Here is a 20,454-nt window from a genome sequence, read left to right as displayed (position 1 = left end):
GTCTGCACACGCGCGTGTGTGGGCGTTTGTCGTTCATGTGAATGTGTTTGGGTTTTGTGTGCGAGTGTCAACGTGGTGTGTGTGAGTGAGTGTGTATATTAACCAAGACAATTACTGAAAACGGTATAGCCTAATCATTTTCTAACTTGATTGTTGTCTTTCTGTCTTTATCTTTCTCTCTGAACGACCAGACCAGCGCTGTCGTGACCCAGGCCTGCTGCAACGGGAGTGCTGTAGTGCGAGAGCACAGAGAGGTGGTTAACCACAAACACACATGGTTAACTCTTCTTCCTCTACGTGCTGTTTCCTGGGTCTGTACAGTCTATCACAACTGTCCTGACACACAGTACTACTGCTCTATATGAATGGAGTTATGTAGGTCTTAACAGGATCCACTAACCTGGGACCATATCCAATCACAACCCTCCATCTTAAGTGACAGGCCTCTCAACACTTGCCCCAAAAAATTAAGGGACTACAAGACACGGTAAGGATCGAACTCTTTTAAAAGATATGACAAAATATTGTAGTCGTCTGCGGTTGCCAGCTCTTACTCATAATATTGGGCTATTGTGTTAACAAAAGATTTACTATTACATTCACTGTTTGAATACATTAAAATCATCGACTGACTTCAGAAGATTGTCTGAAATTGCCACTTGTACATGAGATAAAAAATATTTTAAAAATGGCTTTAAAAAAACCAAACAGTTAAATGGTTGTTTACTTCTCTGCAATCAAAATGTATCCAGTTTGTTTTCAGACACAGCTGGGAAAAGGGAAGAAAATCATGCAAAACAGACGTTAGAAATTGTGTTGCCAGGCAACCATTTTAGGTAGCAGTTGATTAAAACACTTTTCAGACTGGCTCAATCGAAAGTGTCAGAGTTGGTGTATGTGCTATTAAATTAATTCAACTGTGCAGTAACAGAAAATTGGTGAAGCACGACTCGCCTTGCTGCTGTGAAATACTCTCATCTGAATATGTACTGTTTGTATTAAATTAAATGTATATTACATTAAGAACATGTTACAGTCTTGGAAATACAACAGGCTATTAGTCACTGCCTGCATGAAGAAACACAATGAAATCCAAATCAGTAATGGAATGGTTATGACTACCTATGTAGTTCATTCAGGCCTACCCTCCTGTGAGTTCATACATGGTTTAAAAAAACACTTTGATGAATTATTCATCTCTATAAAAACTAGAAAACAAAACGTCATTACAAAATCAGTAGAAATGTATTTTCTTATCAACACTTATCAAAAATATCTGCACCGCATTTTGCATAGATGGATACAATGTATTTGACATGACTGTTTACATGATTGTGAAAACAACTTCTTAAAAAGTGAAAAGGGTAAAAAGCTATTTCAGGACTTTGGCCACATTGTAGATACTAGCAACAGACTATCTGTTGATAAGCAACTGACTATCTGTTGATAAGCAACTGACCATCTGTTGATAAGCAACTGACCATCTGTTGATAAGCAACTGCTTGCTAAGGTTACGGTTAGGGTAAGGTTTAGAATAAGGGTTAGGTTAGGGCTAGTAGACAGTTAGTTGAAATGTTACTGATAGCCTGTAGAGCATCTGCAGATGGACCATTCAAATAAAGTGTTACCAGGATTTTTTACAAACTTAATGAGAAAATGCAGCGGACCTACTATGTCCCTATGCACACAAGAAAAAACGGATAATTTATTAACAGGACTAAATTACTATTGACTGGAATAACTCATGAACAACCTTAAATACATATTTGAACCCAAAGACTTGGACATTTCAATAGCCTATCAACTCTCTCTAAATATATTTTTCTTATATCCAAATAAGATATGATATCTATTCAATAAGGAATACAATAAATATTGCAAATATATTGTAGGTTACTAACCGATTTTCGTTAATGAAATATAGTAAGCTAATTTACTTAAATATAACAAAGAGGGAAAACATTGAACAAATATTTAATAACATTTGTTCATAACTTAAACACTGCCAGGGCCATTAGTCTGAAACAGCATGTAAAAAAATAAGATTTTCCAAGAAAATAATCCTCAATTTCGATCAGTTTCTTCACAGATCTGTATTCCATATGGATTGACTCATATGTATCGTACTCAACCATTCACAGTTGACTGATCCTTCCACACAATACTATGGAAATCTGAACCTTCCAATCCATCTCTGCCTGTTGTCGCAGATGACGTCCTGAGCTCTGTATGTGGGTAGCTCCTCCTCTACTTCCTCTGACGTCACTTCCTTCTCTATGTGACATCAGTAATCCACGGAAAAGTGGCCAGGTAATCCTTGTCCAGAATTGAGGAATTCCTAAGCGACAGCATTACCAGTTTTCCCACTTTCCTCCCAGCTTTCCAGACCAGGTAATCCCAGACTTGGCATTAAGCGAAATCATCTCTCCTCCTCTTCCTCAGATGAAGGTGTACTGGGCGGGGTGTCTCCAGACAGCCTGTGCTCTACAGGGTAAAAGGTGCCAGGTGAGATGCCCAGGATCAGTTGGCGTACTGGGCATAGAAGGCCACCTTGACCCTCTCTATCTGGTGACACAGCTTGATGGCTGGACCCAGCTTCAACTCCATACACTCCTGGACTGTGGGCAGGGTCAGCAACAACAACGCCTGGCCATCTATGTCCTGCAGAGACAATAAGGACAGAGAGACAGAGAATAAGGACAGAGAGACAGAGAATAAGGACAGAGAGACAGAGAATAAGGACAGAGAGACAGAGACAGAGAGACAGAGATAGAGAATAAGGACAGAGACAGAGAATAAGGACAGAGAGACAGAGAGTCAGAGACAGAGAATAAGGACAGAGAGACAGAGACAGAGAGACAGAGATAGAGAATAAGGACAGAGACAGAGAATAAGGACAGAGAGACAGAGAGTCAGAGACAGAGAATAAGGACAGAGAGACAGAGGAAAGGATGACGATGTCAATGATAATGTGAAGAGAGAGTCTGTACATCAAACGAGAAAGTGTGTTGAATTGGGGATGTGTGTGTCTGCATGTATTTCAGAGTGTGTGCACAGTGTGTGTGTGTACCTGCTCCTGGAAGATGTTGGCGAGAGCAGCACAGTCGGTGGAGGTGATGAACGTGACCACGTCTTCTACGGACCACTCCAGAGGGTTCCTCTCCAGCACCAGCCGGCACTCCGCCTCACTACACTCCACCTGCAGGACCACAGGACACATGGCCACAAAGATTAATCTACATACAGGACCTTTATCGACTGGATATGACATCAGAATGCCATTCACTGACCATATCTGGGCCACCCGGCCACCAGGGAGGCAAAGAACCCATCAAATACTAAATCACATCTTCATTATTGTGGGTCTGTGTATGTGTGTGTCTCTGCGTGTAGCATTTGCTCTCACCTGCATCTCCTGTCTCTTGGGTGGGTGGTACTTGTTCCCCTGGTTATATGACAGGGACCGAGTGCTCCGCCTCCTGCTTTCAGGACCCTCACGGCTGCCCGAAGCTATGCCGGTATGGGTGGCCCTGCGTAGCGTCACGGTGCGCCGCGGCCGGCTGTTAGCCACCTCCACAGAGGACGTGTCTATGTGGTCCTCGCGCGGCTCAGAGCTGGTGCCTTCTTCACTGCCCGACTGCAACATAAGATCATCTTCATCCTCGTCTTCATCACTGTCCTGTTGGGAGTTATAGGGTCAATCTTAGAGCAGTGACAATCAAGTCCATTATGTAATAGAAAGAAATACACACAAGAAGAGAGAGAAGGAGACAAGAGAGAGAAGAGACACACGAAGAGAGAGAGAGAAAGAGAGACACACAGAGACAGAGAGAAAGAGAGACACAGAGAAAGGGAGATACAGACAAAGAGAGAGAGACACAGAGACACACACAGAGAGAGACAAAGAGAGAAAGAGAGACACAGAGAAAGAGAGACACAGAGAGAAAGAGAGACACAGAGAGAAAGAGAGACACAGACAAAGAGAGAGAGACACAGAGACACACACAGAGAGAGACAAAGAGAGAAAGAGAGAGACAGAGAAAGAGACACAGAGAGAAAGAGAGAGACAAAGAGAGAAAGAGAGACACAGACAAAGAGAGAGAGACACAGAGACACAGAGAGAAAGAGAGACACACAGAGAGAGACAAAGAGAGAAAGAGAGACACACAGAGCGAGAGACAGAGAAAAAGAGAGAGACACAGAGAGAAAGCGAGAGAGACACACAGACAGAAAGAGAGACACAGAGAGAAAGAGAGAGAGACACACAGAGAGAGAGAGACACGGAGAGAAAGAGAGAGACACGGAGAGAAAGAAAGAGACACGGAGAGAAAGAGAGAGACACGGAGAGAAAGAGAGAGAGACACGGAGAGAAAGAGAGAGAGACGCGGATAGAGAGAGACACGGATAGAAAGAGAGACACGGAGAGAAAGAGAGAGAGACGCGGATAGAGAGAGACATTGATAGAAAGAGAGACACGGAGAGAAAGAGACATGAAGGGAGAGAAAGAGAGACCCACAGAGAGAGCGAGAAAGAAAGAAAAGGAAAAAGAGAGGGGGAGGGGAACACAGCCTTCACTCTTATACACAAGAGAAAGAGAGACATGGAGAGAGCGACAGACAGACCGAAATAGAGGGAGTGCTCTGTCAGACCTGTGGTGACCCTGCAGGAGTGTAGTCCACTGCAGACGAGCGCCGTTTCTTCTGGACAAAGATGGCCTTCCTCTTCTTCCTGCGTCGTGTGGGTTTGGCCTCCAGACTCTCCTCTCCTCCAAACGGCTTAGACAGTTTCTTCTTCTTACCGTAGTAATACGCTGGGGACACAACACTCAACACAGTTCATATGGGCTCAATTCTGACGCAGGTTAGCTATTCATTTAAAAGGGGGTTTAATCAAACAAATGGCTGTGTGTATTTTCGTGTGTGTGTGTGTGTGTTTTTTGTGACAGACACACAAACTCACACTTGTAGAAAATTACTGTATTTGTTCGCGCACGCACACACCAACCTACAAACATATATGAAGTTGATCTTAGTTCCCATCAACAGAAACCCACACATGAACACACAAGTAGAGTAACCACACCTACACACACACTCACTATATTTGGTCTTGGTCTGCATAGAGCAGTTCTCAGGACACTGGTCTGTGACTTGGACGGGGCTGAAGAGGTTGGGACAGCACTGCAGCTTCACACACACTTTACGACAGAAGTCTGGGATCTGCTCTGCCAGACGCACGATCCGGATGGACGATCGATACGTCTTCCCTTTGTATCTAAGGAGCGGAGAGAAACAGTGTCAGCTCAGGCCAACGGGATTGTTCATACATGACCTTACACTCAGGATGGTCACCAGGAGCCTAATGGTCGCTCCAATCCTGGTCGAGCTCCTCCAGGTGGGACTCACTTGGCTTTGAGGGTCTCCTCGTGGCAGTCCCAGTGCTGCTCTTCTACATCCTGTAGTTCCCTCAGGACACGCCCAGGCTTGTAGGCCGCATTGATTAGCATGCTCAGCACCTGCACGGGGACACACAGGAGAACACACTTTCTTCAAGACATTGTCATTTTTTTCTCCCTAGTTGTGAAGTGAGCGTGACACAAAAACCAGAGAACTACTAAAACCAGTAGGACACAAACACACTCAAATGAACACACTTTCACACACTCACACTAGGGGGTATCTAGGGAAATTAAAGGCTGTTTTTGCTGAGTTACTGTGTGTGTGTGTGTGTGTGTGTGTGTGTGTGTGTGTGTGTGTGTGTGTGTGTGTGTGTGTGTGTGTGTGTGTGTGTGTGTGTGTGTGTGTGTGTGTGTGTGTGTGTGTGTGTAAACAGAAATGACTGACAGTTCAAATTAAACTGAAGCTGATGCTGAGAGACCGCAGGTGGTTAACAAGACATTTCCTTCTCTCTCTCCTTCCCTCCTCCCCCCTCCCCTCTCCGTTCCTTTAATTAGGCATATGCCTCTCCACCTCCTCCGGAGTCTGTTGTTAGTTTTTGGGATCCCATAGGACTCTGGTCAACAGTCGTGGGAATAGATTTGGATGCAACCAGTATGTTGATGTTTCTCTACTTACCTCTTTGAGGACCAGAGTGCATTTCCCCGGTCCTACAGCCTGGGGCAGCTCAGCGATGCGCCCCTTGTTCAGGTAAGGGCCAGAGAAACAGCGTTGGTTCACATAGATCTTGGAACAACAGTATCTCCCATTGGCTGAGCCTGGGGAGGAGAGAGAGAAGCATCATGGGACATCAGACAAGCATCCAATGACAGACAGGTATAAGAATGTCAGGCAGCCTATCAAGTTCAATCTCTTGATAGACTATATAGAAGTCCAATTAGTTTAGACAGGCAGACCAATTGTGATATTTTTTCTTACTAATTTGTCTTTTGACCGATCAGATCAGCTCTGAAAAAGACCAGACAAATGAGTGGAAAAAACATCAGAATTGGGCTGCCTGTGTAAAAGCAGCCCAACACTTCCATTATGTATGACTTGTTCTAAAACTCCACTGGCTTGTTAATGAGGCTTGTATTAGAGGTGTGCTGTACATAATGTGACGCCACACCTCAGTTTACACTTTGTTACTCATACACCTGGAATTGCACAGCTCCGGTTGAATAGTAATAAGACAAATTATAAATATGCATGAGCAAGTGATTTTACAGAACTTAGAAGGGCATGAGTCTCTTATGGACACAATACTGATGCACCCCCCCCCCCCCCCCCCCTGCCCACACACACACACTAAATAAACAGAACATTGGCTGTGTAAAATGTTGAGAGGAGTGCTAACAGAAGTGTAATATTGATTGATATGTAGAAGCTTGTTCGAAAGCAACACTTTTCTGAGACAAGCTGTGAGGTACCAACCGTGATTGTGAAGAGCAACTGTTAGACAGACGAATGTTGTTTGCTCATCAATATGAATCTGCTTTGAAACAGGTGTGGCTAACGCACGCACGCATGCACGCGCACACACACACACACACACACACACACACACACACACTCTCTCTCTCCAGGGCTTTTCCATGCTAATCATGATCATCATTAACTCTCATTTTCATTAATAGCTATAAATAAACAATCTCATATTTAAATTATGAATCTTGTTTACCTGTGTCCATGGCAACGGGTTCGCAGAGGTCGAGAGGGATTGTCTCCACGGGTTGCGGCGGAGCCAACCTACAGACGGAATATCAATCAACCCATGAGCCAATCAATCAATCGAGTGAACAGCAAAGTCGTCCAATCAAAGACACAGCTATTTAAGACCCTGTCAGATTTAGCTGAGTGTGATACATGTCCTTCCCCTAACACAACTGAACAACAACGGAAAAGAATGAGGGCTATTGATGAATGAGTCCCTTGGGTGAGAGATATAGCAAAAGAGGTTAGACGAGAGAGGTTGACAAAGTGTTACTGAAAGCCTCATATGTCGTCTCTGAACGACCACTACCCTGATCCTTCAGAGCTGCGTTTCCCAGCCGCGACTGAAACATGTCATTTGTCAATATAATAAATCTGTCCGCTGAAAAAAACCCCGGCAATTTCCGAGTGAACAGCTAGCTACTGTTCCGGGGGGGAAGGCTATGGTTTGAGAGAGAGGGGCCTCGAGGCTTTTTAAGGCTATCTACTTGAGTGTGTTCTCCATCTAGGAGGTTGTACTGTAAAGTATAGGCCATACATTTCTGTGGCTGCTGACATGGCTTGGCAATGCATTGATTTGTTTTTAGAGTGGAATAGCAATCTGTGTGATGGAACTGTTAAAGTGCTGGATGGGGCTTTTAAAAAAAGGAATGGAACAGTGAGGGTGGTTCTCTGTAGTTTTGGAGCATCAGCGAACTTACTGCTTCTCTGGCTGGACAACGGCTATCTTCTTCTGCTGCTGGCCTGCAATCAACACAAAATAATAGGGTTTGCACTGTGTAGGTGTGTGTGTGTGTGTGTGTGTGTGTGTGTGTGTGTGTGTGTGTGTGTGTGTGTGTGTGTGTGTGTGTGTGTGTGTGTGTGTGTGTGAGAGAGAAAGATGCGGGGATACTTACAGACAGGCTTCAGTGGAGGAGTCAAGAGGTAAGCATTGGTCTCACACCATCCTACAGGAAAGATGTCCATGGACTCCACATCCACAATACATTCAGGGACGGACTTAGGCAGGCCTGGAGAGGGACAAAAGAGCATGGGTTAAGACAGCTGTCCACACACACACACACGCGCACACACACACACAGGTCTCACCTTCCAGTCTGAGCCACAGCAGGCGACCCCTGACCTGTGTGATCTGAGCCACACACACCTCGGTGGGCCTGACAGGGTTAACGGCCTCCAGCCACATGTCTTTAGCGAAGCCTCGGCTCTGCCACGCCTACACACACACACACACACACACACACACACACACACACACACACACACACACACACACACACACACACACACACACACACACACACACACACACACAAAAAATGGGATAAACAGTAGACATAACAATGGATCATTCTGCACAAAAGACTTAAGCCACACACATTCTCCTTGGTCTTGTTTGATTGAGAGGGAATGTCTGTTGTTAATGAATAATCGCTCATTTAAAGGTGCAATATGCAGAAATCGCTCCACCATTTCCTGGTTGCTAAAATTCTAATAGTTCACCTAATTTCATTTTGTGACAAAACAAGCAGTCATAGTGTAGAGAATCATTGTACCATGTTAACTGCTGTGAAATATATTTTCCATCACCAAAAATATTGTATTTTTAGCTGTTTGAAGCTGGTGTAAAAAAACAAACATTTTGTACACCAGTGCACATAGAACAGACCCACTAGGAAGAGAAAGTATCTTACGTCCGGGAAGCATGCGTCGGGGACGGCCTCAGTCCCACTCTGTTTCAGGTAGTCCGCCCAATCAAAGTCCTGGCTCTGGTAGCCCATGGGCCGCTCTAGACCAATCCCGTTCTTCAGACACCACTGGACAGGGAGGATGCCCGGCGACTCAGAATGGCACACCAGGGACAGGGGTGTGGCCTCTGGAGTGAGGTCATCCACTGTGACCTGGAAGTAGTGCTCATTGTAGACCTACAGAGAGACAGAATGATGGGAGCGATATTACCATGGCTGCATTAACACATAGAGACACTTTTAAGGGTATGACTAGGTGTGATACTGTTTGGTGGGGTTTGATAGAGTTGGCTAACGTTTGAAATGGCCAGGTAGGCCCACCTGTGTGACAGATACAGGGCAGATGTGGAACGGTTCCGACGGCGACACCATCTCCAGCTTCATCCCCGTCCTGAAGGAGTGTTTGGTCAAGTCTGCATGGTCCTGAAACAACCGGGTCACCATGGAAAACACACACGTCTTTTAATGGTCACTGCAAACAGGCTTTGTTAACAAACACTAAGCAGTGGGGCTAGGCTATATAATTAAAATGTTATTACTTTGATATTTATGACTAGTTTGCTCAACCGCCCAAATATGCTCTGAGTTAGATCAAATAATGCCTATGTGAGTCTAACTAATTGTCTGTGACAGGTGTGTTTGACCTATAGAGACAAATAGAGCTAGGTAGTGTGGCCCTTTGAAACCCACTGCCACCGAGGCCATCAGACGGGTCCAGTCATATCACTGTCGCCTGTACGACAGGTACACACCCAGACTTAGGGGCGTGGGAAAGACAGCAGCTTATCACCACACACACACACACACCATCAACCCACACACAATACACACACCCACACACAGACAGGATCGGAGGTGTCGGAGCTATGTAACGTAATCATTTTACGTTGACATTTGAGTCATTTAGCAGACACTCTTATCCAGAGTGACTTACCGTTGGTGCATCCATCTTCAGATAGCTAGGTGAGACAACTATATCGCAATAGTAGTAAGTACATTTCCCCTCGACAAAGTAGTTATTCACAAAGTCAGTGCTTTTGTTTACCGTGGGATTCTATATATGATACTCTTTCAAGTATCATACCATTTTTTTGTTGTTGATTTTTTTAGAGAAGATTGGCGAAGTCTTGACATTAGTGGGAAGCTTGTTCGACCATTGGGGAGCCAGGACAGAGAAGAGTTTTAACTGGGTTGAGTGGAATCTGACTGACATGATATCGTCTGTTAAATGACTGATCGAAACTCAGGGGTTTGACTACATTGATTAAGTGAGTATTTGATTTGTGTAACTGTTAAACCATCCGCCCCACATGGCCTGATAGCACACGCAGCAAGAATGGTCACGGGAACTGACGAACCTGCACAAGAGTACACATTAAGTTGGTTGCGTGTCGAAGCACTTCCTGTGTCACAGGGCTACTTCCTGTGTGGCTGACCCTCACCTTAAACACCTCCAGGGGCAGTGGGTTCTGCTGGGCCTCGCTCCGCGCCGCCTCCAGGGCCTCCTGCCACTCGAGGGCGCTCTTCAGGCCGCGCAACTCTGAGACGAGAGAGAGAGAGAGACGACAGTCAGAATATGACTGAAACTCAGCATCAAATGAAAGACCTTACAAATCTCTCTCAACTGTTTATTTAAAGGGAAATATTCAGCAATGTCTCACAAAACTAGCTTTAACTTCCTTCAAACTGCATGCAGACATAAAAGTGGTGTCCATGGGTTCATCTGACTGGGTTAGTAGAGAGGGCTTCATCCCCAACATCTCACACTATCCCTTTAAGAAAACCTCTCCCAGTGTTTCCCAAATGTTTTTTAGTTTTTATATCAGATGTCATTTAAATGAATACATCTTACAACCACATGACCCTCCCCTTCTCACTCTCTACAAACTGGCTTACCTGGAACTACAGCTGAGACTGGAGACAATCATAAGGACTTCTATCGATCATTTGGAGAGGAGATTTGTAAACTTTTGTGGAGTTGTACATTTTCCATGTTATGTTATAACAGTGGACCAGTGTATGTATGTCTGAAGGAACATGCTTCTATGTGTCATTGCAAGTGTGAGTGTGTTGCTATGACTGTGACATTGTGTGTGTTATGTTCTGTGGAAAGGCGTTTTTGACAAAGTCATCAGTTCTGTAGAAGTTGAAACTGAAAGATCTAAATCTTGAACTGAAGCCAGCGTGCTGAGTCATTCAGAGAGAGACACAGAGAGAGAGACACAGAGAGAAACACAGACAGAGAGAGACACAGAGAGAGAGACACAGAGACAAACACAGACAGAGAGAGACAGATTGAGACAGACAGGGACATACAGAGAGACAGAAACAGAGGGAGAGACAGAAACAGAGAGACAGAAACAGAGAGACAGAAACAGAGAGACAGAAACAGAGAGACAGAAACAGAGGGACAGACAGACAGACAGACAGACAGACAGACAGACAGACAGACAGACAGACAGACAGACAGACAGACACAGAGAAACAGACACAGAGAGAGGGAGAGACAGACAGACACACAGACAGACAGAGAGACAAAGAGAGAGACACAGACACAGAGATAAAGAGAGAAAGAGACAGCGAGACAGAGAGAAAGAGACAGCGAGACAGAGAGAGAGAGACAGAGACACAGAGAGACACAGAGAGAGACACAGAGAGACACAGAGAGACAGAGAGAAACTCAGACACAGACACAGACACAGACACAGAGAGAAACACAGACAGACAGACAGACAGACAGACAGACAGACAGACAGACAGACAGACAGACAGACAGACAGACAGACAGACAGACACAGACAGAGAGAGACACAGAGAGAGACACAGAGAGAGACACAGGGAGACAGAGAGAGACACAAGGAGACAGAGAGAGATACAGGGAGACAGAGAGAGACACAGGGAGACAGAGAGAGACACAGGGAGACAGAGAGAGACACAGGGAGACAGAGACACAGGGAGACAGAGAGAGACACGGGAGACAAAGAGAGAGACAGGGAGAGAGAGAGAGACAAGGAGACAGAGAGACAGAGAGAGACACAGAGAGAGACAGGGAGACAGAGACAGAGAGACAGAAAGAGAGAGACAGAAACAGAGAGAGAAAGACACAGACAGACAAAGACACAGACAGACAGAGACACAGACAGACGGCAGACAGACAGAGACAGAAACAGAGAGACAGACAGAGAGAGGGAGAGACAGACAGTCAGAGAGACAGACAAAGACAGAGACAGAGAGAGACACAGAGACAGAGAGAGACACAGAGACAGAGAGAGACACAGAGACACAGAGAAAGACAAAGAGACACAGAGAGACACAGAGAGAGACAGAGAGACACAGAGATAGAGAGAGAGACAGAGAGCGAGAGAAAGAGAGACAGACACAGAGAGACAGACACAGAGAGACAGACACAGAGTCAGACACAGAGAGAGGGAGAGACAGACAGACACACAGACAGACAGACAGACAGACAGACAGACAGACAGACAGACAGACAGACAGACAGACAGACAGACAGACAGACAGACAGACAGACAGACAGACAGACAGACAGACAGACAGACAGAGAGACAGACAGACAGAGAGACAGAGACAGACAGAGACAGAGAGAGAGACAGAGAAAGACAGACAGAGAGAGACAGAGACAGAGACAGTGAAAGACAGAGACAGACAGAGACAGTGAAAGATAGAGACAGACAGAGAGACAGAGAGACGGACAGACAGCTAGATAAACAGACAGAGAGACAGAGAGAAACAGAGATAGACAGAGACAGACAGAGAGACAGAGAGACAGACAGAGACTTGATAAGGTGGTTTATGATATTGAACAGAGAGAAGGGAAACTCCCAGCGCTCTGAATGGTCTAAAACAGTCATAAAAACGTTGACACACAATAGATGATTATGTGTCGGTGTAACATTGATCCTCACGACATCAAGGTTACCATTTGATCCTAATCTATGGCTCTCATGTGATATGATTCATAAGTAACCCATAATAATCCGTAAATCCAATAGAGTTGGAGAGTCCTGGAAAGTTGCAGGTTTTTGTTTCACCCCACCACTAAAACTACCACTACCACAGCTGAATGTGACCCAGAGCCCCTCCCTCCATGCAGCTATGACCCCTTACCTGCTGGGGGCTCCAGTGACAGGCGGTTCTCCTGAGCCCAGCCCAGTGGGCGGAGCCTCACGTCGAGGTAGAACAGCCAGGTGTCGTGGGCGTCGTCTTGGAGACCTACATGGCGCAGGCGGAGCCTCCCACCAATGTTCTGGGCGACGCGGGCAGCCCAGTAGAGGTAGGGGTCAGTGAGGTCCCGTACCTCCATCACCGAACCCTCCACAATCAGATCCACTGTGTTCTTCCCCCTCAGAGGCTGAAGAAAAGGATGGGAAAGAGGGAGAGGAAGAGGAGAGGAGAGAGATGGAGAGGGAGGGAAAAATGGAATTGATGGAAAGTATGTACAGATCCTTCAGAAAGTATTCACACCCCTTGACTTCTTCTACATTTTGTTGTGTTGTAGCCTGAATGTAAAATGGTTGGTGTCCCCCAGGGCTCAGTTCTAGGCCCTCCCTCTTCTCTCTATACACCAAGTCACTGGGTTCTGAAATATCCTCACATGGTCTCTCTTATCACTGCTATGCGGATGACACTCAGCTACTTTTCTCCTTCCCCTCTTCTGACACTCAGATGGCAACACGCATCTCTGCGTGCCTGGCAGATATCTTAGCTTGGATGTCGGCCCACCACCTCAAGCTCAACAAGACGGAGCTGCTCTTCCTACCGGGGAAGGCCTGCCAGCTGAAAGACCTCTCCATCACGGTTCACAACTCCAGTGTCGCCCTCCCAGAGTGCAAAGAACCTTGCCGTGACCCTGGACAAAACCCTGTCGTTCTCTGCAAACATCAAAGCAATGACTCGCTCCTGCAGGTTCATGCTCTACAACATCCGTAGAGTATGACCCTACCACACGCAGGGAGCTGCGCAGGTCCTAATCCAGGCACTTGTGATCTTCCGTCTGGATAACTGCAACTTCCCAAGCTCTCCCATGTCATCCCGTTCCTTCACACACTCCACAGGCTTCAGGTCGAAGCTAGCGTCGACTACAAGACCATGGTGGTTTCCTACGGAGCAGCAAGAGGAACTACCCATCCCTACCTTCAGGCTATGCTCAAATCCTACACCCCAACCCGAGCACTCCGTTCTGCCACCTCTGGTCTCTTGGCAGTCCCACCCCTACGGGAGGGCAGCTCCCACTCAGCCCAGTACAAGCTCTTCCAGAGCCAGCATCCCCCTAAAGTTAGGACAGCAGAGTCCCTGCCCATCTCCAAAAGCACCTGAAAGCCTACTTCTTCAAAGAGCATGTTAATCGGCTTCATCAATAAGTGCATTGACGACGTCCCCCCCACAGTGACTGTACGTACATATCCCAACCAGAAACCATGGATTACAGGCAACATCCGCATCGAGCTAAAGGCTAGAGCTGCCGCTTTCAAGGAGCGGGAGACTAATCTGCTTACAAGAAATCCCTCCTATGCCCTCAGATGAACCATCAAACAAGCAAAGCGTCAATAAAGGATTAAGATCCTACTACACCGGCTCTGACGCTTGTTGGATGTGGCAGGGCTTGAAAACTATTACGGACTACAAAGGGAAACCCAGACGCGAGCTGCCCAGTGACGCTAGCCTGCCAGATGAGCTAAATGCCTTTTGTGCTCACTTGGAGGCAAGCAACACTGAAGCATGCACGAGAGCACCAGCTGTTCTGGATGACTGTTTGATAACGCTCTCAGTAGCCGATGTGAACAAAACCTTAAAACAGGTCAACATTCACAAAGCCGCTGGGCCAGACGGATTACCAGGACCAGTACTCAAAGCATGCGCGGACCAACTGTCAAGTGTCTTCACTGACATTTTCAACCTCTCCCTGACCGATTCTGTAATTCAAGCAGACCACCATAGTCCCTGTGCCCAAGGAAGCTAAGGTAACCTGCCTAACCTACCGTCCCGTGGCACTCACATCGGTAGCCATGAAGTGCTTTGAAATCATCAACAGCATCCTCCCGGACACCCTAGACCCACTCCAATTCGCAGATCCACAGATGACGCAATCTCAATCGCACTCCACTATCTCACCTGGACAAAGGGAACACCAATGTGAGAATGCTGTTCATTGACACCAGCACAGCGTTCAACACCATAGTGCCCACAAAGCTCATCACTAAGCTACGGACTCTGGGACTAAACACCTCCCTCTGCAACTGGATCCTGGATTTCCTGATGGGCCGCCCCCAGGTGGTAAGGGTAGGTAACGACACATCCGCCACGCTGATCCTCAACACGGGGGCCTCTTAGGGGTGCGTGCTCAGTCGCCTCCTGTACTCCTTGTTCACTCATGACTGCACGGCCAGGCACGACTCCAACACCATCATTAAGTTTGCTGATGACACAACAATGGTAGGCCTGATCACCGACAACAACGAGACGGCCTATAGGAAGGAGCTCAGAGAGCTGGCAAGGTGGTGCCAGGACAACAACCTCTCCCTGAATGTGAGCAAGACTAATGAGCTGATCGTGGACTACAGGAAAAGGTGGTCCGAACAGGCCGCCATTAACATCGACGAGGCTGTAGTGGAGCGGGTCGAGAGTTAAGTTCCTTGGTGTCCACATCACCAACGAACTATCATGGTCCAAATATACCAAGACAGTCGTAAAGAGAGCACGACAAAACCTTTTCCAGATCCTCAAAAGGTTCTACAGCTGCACCATTGAGAGCATCCTGACCGGTTGCATCACCGCCTGGTATGGCAACTGCTCGGCATCTGACCGTAAGGCGCTACAGAGGGTAGTGCGAATGGCCCAGTACATCACCGGGGCCAAGCTTCCTGCCATCCAGGACCTATTTAATAGGCGGTGTCAGAGGAAAGCCCATAAAATTGTCAGAGACTCCAGTCACCCAAGTCATAGACTGTTTTCTCTGCTACCGCATGGCAAGCGGTACCGGAGCGCCAAGTCTAGGACCAAAAGGTTTCTCAACAGCTTCTACCCCCAAGCCATAAGACTGCTGAACAATTCATAAAATCGCCACTGGACAATTTACATTGACGACCCCCCCCTCCCTTTTGTACATTGCTGCTACTCGCTGTTTATTACCTATACATAGTCACTTCACCCCAACCTACATGTACAGATTACCTCAACTAACCTGTACCCCCGCACACTGACTCAGTACCGGTGCTCCCTGTATATAGCCTCGTTATTGTTATTCTTATTGTGTTACTTTTTATTCTTATTTTTTACTTTAGTCTACTCAGTTAATATTTTCTTAACTCTTCTTGAACTGCACTGTTGGTTAAGGGCTTGTAAGTAAGCATTTCACGGTAAAGTCTACACTTGTTGTATTCGGCGCATGTGGCAAATAAAGTTTGGTTTGATTTAAAAAATCCCCATCCTTTTATGATAAAAAGAAACGGAATAGAGCTAAGCACAGGCCAAATCCTAGAGGAAAACCTAGTTCAGTCTGCTTTCCCACAGACACTGGGAGACAAATTCACCTTTCAACAGGACAATAACCTAAAACACAAGGCCAAATATACATTGGAGTTTCTTACCAAGGCGGCATTGAATGTTCCTGAGTTGCCTAGTTACAGTTTTGTCTTAAATCTGCTTGAAAATCTATGGCAAGACTTGAAAGTGGCTGTCTAGCAATGATCAACAACCAACTTGACAGAGCTTGAAGAATTTTAAAAAGAATAATGTGCAAAATTTGTCAAATCCAGGTGTGCAAAGCTCTTAGAGACTTACCCAGAAAGACTCACAGCTGTAATCGCTGCCAAAGGTGATTCTAACATGTATTGACTCGTGTGAATACTTATGTGAATGAGATATTTCTGTATTTCATTTTCAATACATTTGCTAACATTTCTGAAATCCTATTTTCCCTTAGTCATTGTGGGGGTATTGTGTGTAGATGGTTGAGAACAAATATAAATGTAATCCATTTTTGAATTCAGGCTGTAAGACAACACAATACGGAATAAGTCAAGAGGTATTTTGATACCTCTTTGATGGCACTGCATGTGTGATTTCCTCTTTGAGAGGGAACTGGTATTATATGGGGTGAAACTTCTGCTTAACATACAGAGCTCAACAGATTAGCTAAAGCTCTAAATGTGTTGATGGTTAATACACGGGTGTCACCTACGTATACACAGTCTCATTATCTCTCTTCCTCCTTCTCTCCATCTCGTTCTCCGTCACACTCCCACCGAGACAGTACTCACCCCTTCCAGTAGGTTTGCTGGTGCGGTCCGTGAGCCAGTCAAGTCCTGGATGAGAAAATCTGTCCAGTCACTGTACTTATCCTTGATGGCTACAAGACAGAACAGAGGGAGAGATAGACGGTCAAATATACTGTGCAAGCGAAACCATACATGACAATGCATTTACATATATTTGCACCAGGCTAAGCAGTGAACAACAGTGGAAAACAGTTAGATACAGAGCACTACATTATAGAGCAGTCCACATACGCAGGTGTTTAACGAGATACAATGGGAGCATGGTAGAAAAAGCAGGCATGAATGAACACACACACACGTATCACCCTTTCCAGAGCCATTTAAATGGTTGGTTCCTGCTCATTTGCATAGGACATGTTTGTTTACTCCACTTTCTGTTTCCCACAGTGCAACAGTAGTGATGTTTAATTCATGGTGCATTGTGGGTCTTGATTTTACTTTTGACTCCACGCTGACTAGTGACTTCCCAAAGAAACTGCTTCTCCAATAGAAATCCCCGAACACACTTGTAGGCGATGTCATGGCGACACTGGCTAACTAAGCTCATGCGTAGAAACACTTCATCAGGTTTAACGGTCATCTCGCACCAAACTGAGCATGTGCAGGCCGTCAAATCAAAAGGCACTCCTTTGATATAAAGTTGTTTTTGACTAAAATGTTAAATGTTTCAGTTTGTCACTTTCACACGGTTGGAGTAATATGTTCAACTACTTAAGAAATTGTCTCGAATCGAGGTTGTGCCTTTAGATTTCAAGAAAATGAACAACTAAGGCAGGGGTGTCAAACTCAAACAGGGCAAAAGGGCCATATTGGAAAAAAACTGCTTGACTTGTAGTGCAAGTATACAGTCGGTATGGAAGCGGGCCAAAATGAATTGACAACCCAAGTCATTATGCAGGTGTTTGACACAAACATTTTCACTTCTCTCATTTACTTCTCAAACCCCCAAAACCGGCCTGGTCTGCTTGGTCGGTTTCGCAATTGTTTCCGGAAGTCTCGCGATGTTCAGAAGCTCTGTGGTTTAGAAACTCTGTGGTTCTAGTAAGTCACACACACACACACACACACACACACACACACACACACACACACACACACACACACACACACACACACACACACACACACACACACACACACACACACACACACACACACACACACACACACACACACAAACAAAACTAGAGTAATCTATTTTTAAGTGATGAGTTATCCACCCCTCTCCAAAGACATCTAATGCTCTAGGTTTACAGTAACTAATTGGACGCAAAGATTCTGAGAATATCTGACTCAATGGGGCAAGATGAGATGAGTCACTGTAGAACGACTAGTGGCCAGTAGCCTAGATCATGGAGGATTACACCGCTACCTGTTATTAAGGCAAGCCACACTTAGAAAACAAATAGAATAATTCATTCCTATGGGAGAGAACAGAGGTATTTTCCCCTAATTTTATATTCTCTCATTAGTATATTCTTCTGAAGCCAGATTTAGAGAAACAGTGAATTCATTTTCCTACAAACAAATCACTGTCTCGGGACATAGCCGATCCTTTTTTCCATACATGGTGCAAATAATGTCTCTCTGCCCCAGTGCATCTCTCCACACCACCCCTGGTTAATAATAGTGTTTTTTCCACACACACACACACACACACACACACACACACACACACACACACACACACACACACACACACACACACACACACACACACACACACACACACACACACACACACACACACACACACACACACACACACACACACAGTGCTTCTGTTGATCTCCGGTGTGCAGAAATAGATCAACTATTTTTATAGATCCTCCTAGATTAGTCATCAAGCCATTTAGAATAGGCCACAGAGCAGAATGCAGGCTGCTGCTTCGGCATCTGAACTTCTGCCCATCCCCCTCTCCCTCCCTCCCTCTCTCTCTTTTCTACCTCCTCGGCTCCCTCCGGTCCAGAATGTAGTTACAGTACTAGTTTGCATGTAAATTATATATTTTTTCCTTTGTCTTGCCCATCCTCCAGGCGATAGACACTGAGGCAAATCCTGACTTCCACATAACAATAACTGCATAATTTACTTAGAAAAGGGGTTCTCTTCAACCTCTCCTCTCCTCTCCTCTCCTCTCCTCTCCTCTCCTCTCCTCTCCTCTCCTCTCCTCTCCTCTCCTCTCCTCTCCTCTCCTCTCCTAGCTTTTGCTACACTGGGAGACATCCAAACAAATATCCAACATCGAAAAAAAATATCTGATTTGCATATCTAACAACAAGCCATTGTGTAAACAGACAGTGAAGGCTAATTCAAAAGCGTATTTAAGATAATCAAAGCGATTACTAAAAGAACAAGTCTGGCCTGTATCATGGCAGGGAGGGATGTTTTCATCTGTGATCACAGCAGTACAGCAGATTCTAAATCAGGGCTAATGGGACCAAATTAGACGATTTATTCTCAGTCTCACACAGTGCTTATCTAGTCATTATTATTACAGTGGCATAGTAAACCACACAGATACAATACCTATCTACCAAGTCTTCTGGGGGTCTTGTAAGACTGAATTAATAGTATAACCACAGACCCTATATCAGGGTTTAATATATACCAGTAACAATCTAGTAATCTACTGCAAGTAAATACCCCATTGTTTAACCAGGTGGGTTGGCATCAAAAAAACACCTTTTAGAAAAATGCCAAAATACACAAAGTAGAATGACAAAATCAACAGCAGAGATACAGGCGAATGTAATTTATAGTCAGAAATTTAGCTCAATAGTCACTGAATGACAGCCAACAGGATAGACAGACACCTCTCTGTTGTGATAGGCTAAATCACGTGTAGGCGTTTTACGACAAGGCAGGCGCCCTAGCTAGTTAACGTAAAGCCATGTTGATGAGAAGTCAGGAGTGAAGAAGAGACAGCCATGAAATATGAATTAACTCAGGTGTGTTTACAGTAAGTGCGGTGAATTTACTTCCCCGGGACGTAAGGGGTTAAGAGTGTGTGTGAGAAGTGTGTGTAGGTGGGGTGGGGCGTTTGTAAATGGCTGCTATAATGACATGCATGGCTAAACCTAATATCACCTGGGCTAGGTAGAGAACAAGACTGCCCCACACTAAATACATCCAGCACTAGTTACATAATCATTATGAAAATGGACACAAGCAAATGAGATTGGAGATGGGACTACACCCGTCCACACTATACTACACAGCAAGTAAATACAAAGCTGTTGCAAATCAGGTGGTGGAGA

At 45.5% G+C, this 20,454-nt stretch overlaps 1 protein-coding gene across 2 annotated transcripts in view; it reads right to left on the bottom strand.

Annotated features, from left to right (window-relative positions):
- Positions 1-488: 488 nt before the first annotated feature.
- The window catches only part of LOC120032019 (scm-like with four MBT domains protein 2), a 56,564-nt gene continuing 36,598 nt past the window's right edge, over positions 489-20,454 (bottom strand). For both annotated transcript variants that reach the window (XM_038977928.1, XM_038977929.1), the window contains 16 exons: positions 17,176-17,264; positions 13,025-13,268; positions 10,339-10,436; positions 9,218-9,319; positions 8,843-9,073; positions 8,238-8,364; positions 8,045-8,158; positions 7,850-7,892; positions 7,117-7,184; positions 6,075-6,214; positions 5,406-5,515; positions 5,099-5,274; positions 4,650-4,810; positions 3,407-3,679; positions 3,071-3,199; positions 489-2,661 (listed from right to left, as the gene is read on the bottom strand). In XM_038977928.1, the coding sequence (XP_038833856.1) occupies positions 2,521-2,661; positions 3,071-3,199; positions 3,407-3,679; positions 4,650-4,810; positions 5,099-5,274; positions 5,406-5,515; positions 6,075-6,214; positions 7,117-7,184; positions 7,850-7,892; positions 8,045-8,158; positions 8,238-8,364; positions 8,843-9,073; positions 9,218-9,319; positions 10,339-10,436; positions 13,025-13,268; positions 17,176-17,264 (2,246 nt within the window). In that variant the 3' untranslated portion in view covers positions 489-2,520. The remainder of the gene's footprint in view (positions 2,662-3,070; positions 3,200-3,406; positions 3,680-4,649; positions 4,811-5,098; positions 5,275-5,405; positions 5,516-6,074; positions 6,215-7,116; positions 7,185-7,849; positions 7,893-8,044; positions 8,159-8,237; positions 8,365-8,842; positions 9,074-9,217; positions 9,320-10,338; positions 10,437-13,024; positions 13,269-17,175; positions 17,265-20,454) is intronic.

Source organism: Salvelinus namaycush, chromosome 38 (assembly GCF_016432855.1).
Source record: "Salvelinus namaycush isolate Seneca chromosome 38, SaNama_1.0, whole genome shotgun sequence".
Lineage (NCBI taxonomy): Eukaryota > Metazoa > Chordata > Actinopteri > Salmoniformes > Salmonidae > Salvelinus > Salvelinus namaycush.
Note: the sequence above shows the minus strand (reverse complement) of the source record. Positions and strands in the feature narration are given on the sequence as shown.